Genomic DNA, 6,421 nt, shown 5'->3' on the forward strand with positions numbered 1-6,421 from the left:
GCCGGTCCTCTAGATTCTTCTTTTTCTTCTTCTTCTTCTTTGTCTACATCTTTTCCCACTTCTATGAGGGGTCGATGTTTCTGATCAGCTTTCTCCATCTACCTCTCTCCCACACCTCATCACCGGTTAATCCCTTTGATCGAAGGTCATCCTTGATACAGTCCACCCACCTTTGCATAGCCGGTCCTCTAGATTATTATTCTTCTTCTTTTTCTACGGTCCTCTAGATCATTCTAACCGATGCAAAAGTCCTCAGACGTATGTCTTCTCGCTTTACAAAGCCAGTCTTTTAAGTGTTTGCTATCTGAAAGAATATATCTATTAATCCGGCTATTTGTCCACCTGACAAATAGCTTGTACAAGAAGATATTTATCAAGGAACAGGGCCTGATACAAGAAGCTAAGCCATTTCAATATGCAAAGGCTGTCATCTAGATTATTCCCACAGAATAACTACATGATATCATAGTTACCTCTAAGAATATATCTAGATATCCAACCATATGCCCACAAGATAAAGAAATTGTACAAGAAGATCTTTATCAAGGAACATAGCATACTGAAAAGGCTCCGTTTCTTGACCATGCTATAATGTTAAAATGTGCAATTAGGCTCTGAAGATAATTAATCTGTGTCTTCAAAACTAAAGTGAATATAGAGGTTGAAAGGCCACTCATTAATGGCAAAGGCCTAAGATAGTCACCATTCACGGCCAATATGCAAAACGACCAAATTCATAGTCACTTTACAAAATTACCTAAATATCTCGACATTTTGCAAAAGGGGCCAGATTTTGGTCCATTTACAAAATCAACAATATCATCGTTGGTAAGGTTGCAAAAGGTCCAATGAGCAAGTAGCTAACCTAACCTAACCTAACCTAATCTAACCTAACCTAACCTATACTAATCTACTTACTGATTGAACAATTTGTAAACTTACCAAAGATGATACTGATGATTTTGTAAATGGACCAAAATCTTGCCGCTTTTGCAAAATATAGAGATATTTAGGTCATTTTGGAAAGTGACCACTGATTTGGCATTTTTTCAAAATTGCCGGGCATTTTGCAAAATGACCAATTTTCCAAAATGACCATAACATATATATGGCCAATCTCTATGCCATCGCCATGCCAAGGCAAATGACAAATATCTTATACAGGACGACATTTATCAAGGAATAGGGCATGATACAAGGAGCTAAGCCATTTTAATATGCAAAGGCGGTCATCTAGATTATTCCCACAGAATAACTACATAACATAGTTATCTCAAAGAATATATCTAGATATCCAACCATATGCCCACAAGATAAAGAAATTGTACAAGAAGATCTTTATCAAGGAACATAGCATAAAAAAAGGCTCAGTTTCTTGACCACGCATAGCCGGTCCTCTAGAATATTCTTCTTCTTCTTCTTCTTCTTCTTCTTTGTCTACATCTTTTCCCACTTCTATGTGGGGTCGATGTTTCTGATCAGCTTTCTCCATCTACCTCTCTCCCACACCTCATCACCGGTTAATCCCTTTGATCGAAGGTCATCCTTGATACAGTCCACCCACCTTCGCATAACCGGTCCTCTAGATTATTCTTCTTCTACGGTCTAGATTATTCTAACTGATGCAAAAGTCCTCAGACGTATGTCTTCTCACTTTACAAAGCCAGTATTTTAGGTGTTTGCTATCTGAAGGAATATATCTAGAAATCCGACTATTTGTCCACCTGACAAATATCTTGTACAAGAAGATATTTATCAAGGAACAGGGCATGATACAGGAAGCTAAGCCATTTCAATATGCAAAGGCTGTCATCTAGATTATTCCCACAGAATAACTACAGGATAACATAGTTATCTCTAAGAATATATCTAGATATCCAACCATATGCCCACAAGATAAAGAAATTGTACAAGAAGATCTTTATCAAGGAACATAGCATAAGAAAAGGCTCAGTTTCTTGACCACACATAGCCGGTCCTCTAGATTATTCTAACCAATGCAAAAGTCCTCAGTCCTCCTGGGTCGCCGACAAGTCTTTTCGCTTTGCAAAGCCAGTGTTCTAGATGCTTGCTATATCCTGCTTCTACTTATCCTTTCCTTTTTTTGTTTTTATAAATTTTTTTCTTTTTTATATATTTTTTTTTATTTTTTTTTATTTTTTTTTAACTTTTTTTTTTAGTTTTTTATCTTTTTTCCACTGGAGAAAAGAAAAACTAGCAAATTTACTCGAAGTTCACCAATCCGTTTTTGCATTCATCCTGGAAGTGTGAGAACTGAGCTCTTAATATGCTTTCTTGTTCCTCCAAATGTTGTTTAATGTCCCTCAGTCTCTTGTCTTCCATATTATTCTTCTGCTCTGTCATTGCTAAGGCATTGAGCATTTGTTGCTCTCTTGCTACCAAAGCAAATTCTTTTTGCTCCAATAATTGCTTCATCTGTTCCATTCTTTCAGCACACTGAATATCCATCAATTTTTCTTTGCTCCTAAGGTCTTCCTCCAGTTTCTTCACCTTGAGATGATTTTCGTATACATTTTTTTCTGCTTCGGAGAGAGAACCACAAAGTTTTAGCTCATCGCAAATTTTCATAATGTCTTGACTTCTAATTTTAGCTACCTCTTCACAGAACAACTCGTGTTGTCTCCTCATGGCCGCGTTCACCTCTCGTTCCTTCTGCTTCCACATCCCTTCATATTTCTTTTCCAGATAGAATTCTTTGGCCCGCAATTCCTGTTCCTTTTTCTGCAACATCTCTAGTTGATCGTCCAAGAATTTTTGTTTTTTGAGCCTTTCGTCGGCTTCGCATTGTAAGCGGGTTTTCAACGCTTTTAAATACTCCTCTTTTTCCTTTCTTAGTTCGCCTCTAAGAGCTTCCATTTTGACCTTCTCTAGCTCTGTGAATTCTTCTCTGTCTTTCAAGGCCTTTTCTCGCTTCTCTTGCTCGCTCATCTCCTCCTCCAATTTCGTTTGAATAGATTCAAGTTCGTCCTCTCTCCTTCTGTTCTTCTCTTCTTTTTCTTTCAGAACAGCTTCTCTTTCTCTGAGCTCCTCTTCCATCACGGTTGTTCTCTCCTGCAGCCATTTCTCCCTTTCCTCCCGTTTCAAACTCTCCTCAGCAATTTGAGCTCTAAACTCCTCTTCTTTTTCTTTCAAATCTGCTTCGGATTTTTGTAGTCTCTCTTCCCTTTGGTTCAACGCCCAATAGAGCTGTTGGTTTTCGCCAGCTTTCCTGGCCACCTCCTCCCGATCTACTACGTCCTTGTTCAACTTATCTCTCGCCTTTCCGATCTCTCTCTCTTGTTGTCCCAACACAATCTCCCTTTCATTCAACTCCTTCTTCATATTTTCAAAGTTGAACCACAGTTCCTTCTCTTGACGCTCTAACATAATTTGCCTCGTGTTCGCCTCTTCCAGCTGTTCCCTCACTTTTTCCTCCACAATCACTTCCAGTCTCCTCACTTCTTCTTCTCTCCTTTCTAAAGCTTTTCTGGTCTCGGTTAACATTTGCGTGGTCTTTAGGATTTTCGCGTGTTCCTTCTGCAACACCAAATCTTGGTTTTTCGTTTTTCTCATCATTTCGTCCAAATGAGTTTTCCTTTCGCTGAATTTTTGGTGTTCATCCAATAAGGTTTGTTGCAGCCTATCCAAACTCTCCTCTTTCAATTTCAACTCCTCCTCCCTTTCGATCCTATAGTTCTCTATTTCATCTTTCTGTCGCTGCATTTGTTCATTTTGTTCCATCGTCTGTTTATCGAAAACTTCCTTCGCCTGCTGCAGACTCTCACGCTCTTTTACTACGTTAGCTTCCTTCTCATTTAGTTCTAGAGCAATTTCTTTTAGTTTCATTAACTCTGTATCATAGAGGTATTGATGTCCAATGACTTTGTCATTGAATTCTACCTTCTCTATGAAGAGATCTCTTGGGTCAGTTATTTCGAATAATCTCAGCTTTCTGTGCAATTCTCGCTCGCCTTCTACCAGTTCAGCATATCTAATGTCGTATTCTTCATCTTTTTTCTTAGATTTGGTGTTGTAATCATCTACGGCCTTCGTTAGTTTCTCATGGAACCGTACAAGTCTAGCTTTTTCTTCTCTCAGTTTCTTGGCTGCTTCCATCAACTCTTTTTGCTGCGTCTGATAATCGATAGTTTCTTCGTGTTCCAACATATCCTTCGTTAGATCTTTGGCATGTGCTTCCAAATATTGCTCCTTTTCCTTCAATTCTTCTTTCAATTTTTCTTGTTCCAAAACATTTCTGTTAAACTGTTCCCTTTCGTTTGCTAGATCTTGGGCGTGTGCTTTCAATTCAATTTCCTTTTTCTTCAACTCTTCTCGCCATTTTCTTTGGTCCAACACATTTCTGTTAAACTCTTCTCTCTTCGTTAGATTCTTGGCATATGCTTCCAGCTCGCGTTCCTTTTCTTTCAATTTTTCTTGCAATTTTTCTTGTTGCAAGAAATTCCTGTTAAATTCTTCTGTCTTGGCCGTTAGATGATTTGCATATGCTTTCAATTCAAGCTCCTTTTTCTTCAAATCTTCTTGCAATTTTTCTTGTTGCAAGAAATTCCTGTTAAATTCTTCTGTCTTGTTCGTTAGATGATTTGCATATGCTTTCAATTCAAGCTCCTTTTTCTTCAATTCTTCTTGCAATTTTTCTTGTTGCAACAAATTCCTGTTAGATTCTTCTGTCTTCTTTAGATTCTTGGCATATGCGTCCAATTCATGTTCCTTTTCCTTCAATTTTTCTTGCAATTTTTCTTGTTGCAAGAAATTCCTGTTAAATTCTTCTGTCTTGTCCGTTAGAAGATTTGCATATGATTTCAATTTAATTTCCTTTTTCTTCAACTCTTCTTGCAATTTTCCTTGCTCCAACATATTTTTGTTGAATAGTTCTCGGTCTCTTGCTAGATCGTTAGCAAATGCCTCCAATTCACGTTCATTTTTCTTCAACTCTCCTTGTAATTTTCCTAATTGAGAAGATTCGACTTCTATCTTTCGCTTTCTCTCAGCAAGAACTTCCTCGAGCCTCTGCAAATCCCCTTTCTTTTCATCCAAGTATTTATATTCTTCATCTTGGCGAGCATTATTCTCATGCGTAAGATTTCCTCTCTCCTCTGCAAGTAACCATTCCCTGGCATTTAGATCTTCTGCCATTTTCTTGAGCTTTTCTAACTCAGTCTGATAATTTTGTTGTTGTTCTAAAACGTATTTAGCAAAGTCTTCCTTTTGTTTTGAGAGCTCTTCGTTTTCTGCTTTCAGTGCGCATTCCCTTGCATTCAAATTGTGAGTCAATCCATTTATCTTTTCTAGCTCAATCCGATTGAATTCTTTCTGTTTGGCTAACTCCTCTTTTTCTTCTGAAAGCTCAACGTATTCCTCTTCGATAGACTGTTCTCTTGCATCCAAATCTTTAGCAATTTTATTTAGTTTTTCCTCCTTTTCATCGAGAGCCTTGTTCCTCTGCCACAGAATTATTTCTTTCTCTTCCAAATCTTCCTGAAGACGTTCCAAGTCTTCCTTTTGAATTTCGCCACTAAGTTCTTCGGCATCTTCATCTACTTTCTCTTCCTCTTCACCTCCTTCTTCCCGTCTTTTCAAAAACTCACGTCTCTCTTCTGAAAGCTCGTCGTATTGTTCTTCGATAGACAGTTCCCTTGCTTCCAAATCTTTAGCAATTTCATTTAGTCTTTTCTCCTTTTCATCGAGAGCCTTGTTCCTCTGCCACAGAATGATTTCTTTCTCTTCCAAATCTTCCTGAAGACGTTCCAAGTCTTCCTTTTGAATTTCGCCACTAAGTTCTTCAGCATCTTCATCTACTTTCTCTTCCTCTTCACCTCCTTCTTCCCGTCTTTTCAAAAACTCACGTCTTTCTTCTGAAAGCTCATCGTATTGTTCTTCGATAGACAGTTCCCTTGCTTCCAAATCTTTAGCAATTTCATTTAGTCTTTTCTCCTTTTCATCGAGAGCCTTGTTCCTCTGCCACAGAATTATTTCTTTCTCTTCCAAATCTTCCTGAAGACGTTCCAAGTCTTCCTTTTGAATTTCGCCACTAAGTTCTTCGGCATCTTCATCTACCTTCTCTTCCTCTTCACCTCCTTCTTCCCGTCTTTTCAAAAACTCACGTCTTTCTTCTGAAAGCTCATCGTATTGTTCTTCGATAGACAGTTCCCTTGCTTCCAAATCTTTAGCAATTTCATTTAGTCTTTTCTCCTTTTCATCGAGAGCCTGGTTCCTCTCATTCATAATGATTTCTTGTTCTTCCAAATCTTTATCTACCTTCTCTTTCTCTACATTTACTTCTCTTGTCCTCTCCAATAGGACAGTTTGCTGTTCATCATAATATTTCTTAAGACTTTCAAAGTACTCCTCCATTTGTTTGACATAGTCTTGAAATTCCTGATCTTTCTTTCGAATTTCTCCA

General features: G+C 38.1%; 1 protein-coding gene across 1 annotated transcript in view; it reads right to left on the bottom strand.

Moving 5' to 3' along the window:
* Positions 1-2,223: 2,223 nt before the first annotated feature.
* Positions 2,224-6,421, bottom strand: part of LOC137653038 (golgin subfamily A member 6-like protein 25) — a 5,130-nt gene continuing 932 nt past the window's right edge. The window contains exons 1-2 of the mRNA XM_068386431.1: positions 6,298-6,421; positions 2,224-4,998 (exon numbers count right to left, since the gene is read on the bottom strand). The exon at positions 6,298-6,421 is cut by the window's right edge and continues 932 nt beyond it. Of these exons, the coding sequence (XP_068242532.1) occupies positions 2,224-4,998; positions 6,298-6,421 (2,899 nt within the window). The remainder of the gene's footprint in view (positions 4,999-6,297) is intronic.

The sequence above is a fragment of the Palaemon carinicauda genome, chromosome 14 (genome assembly GCF_036898095.1).
Source record: "Palaemon carinicauda isolate YSFRI2023 chromosome 14, ASM3689809v2, whole genome shotgun sequence".
In the NCBI taxonomy this organism is placed as follows: Eukaryota; Metazoa; Arthropoda; class Malacostraca; order Decapoda; family Palaemonidae; genus Palaemon; species Palaemon carinicauda.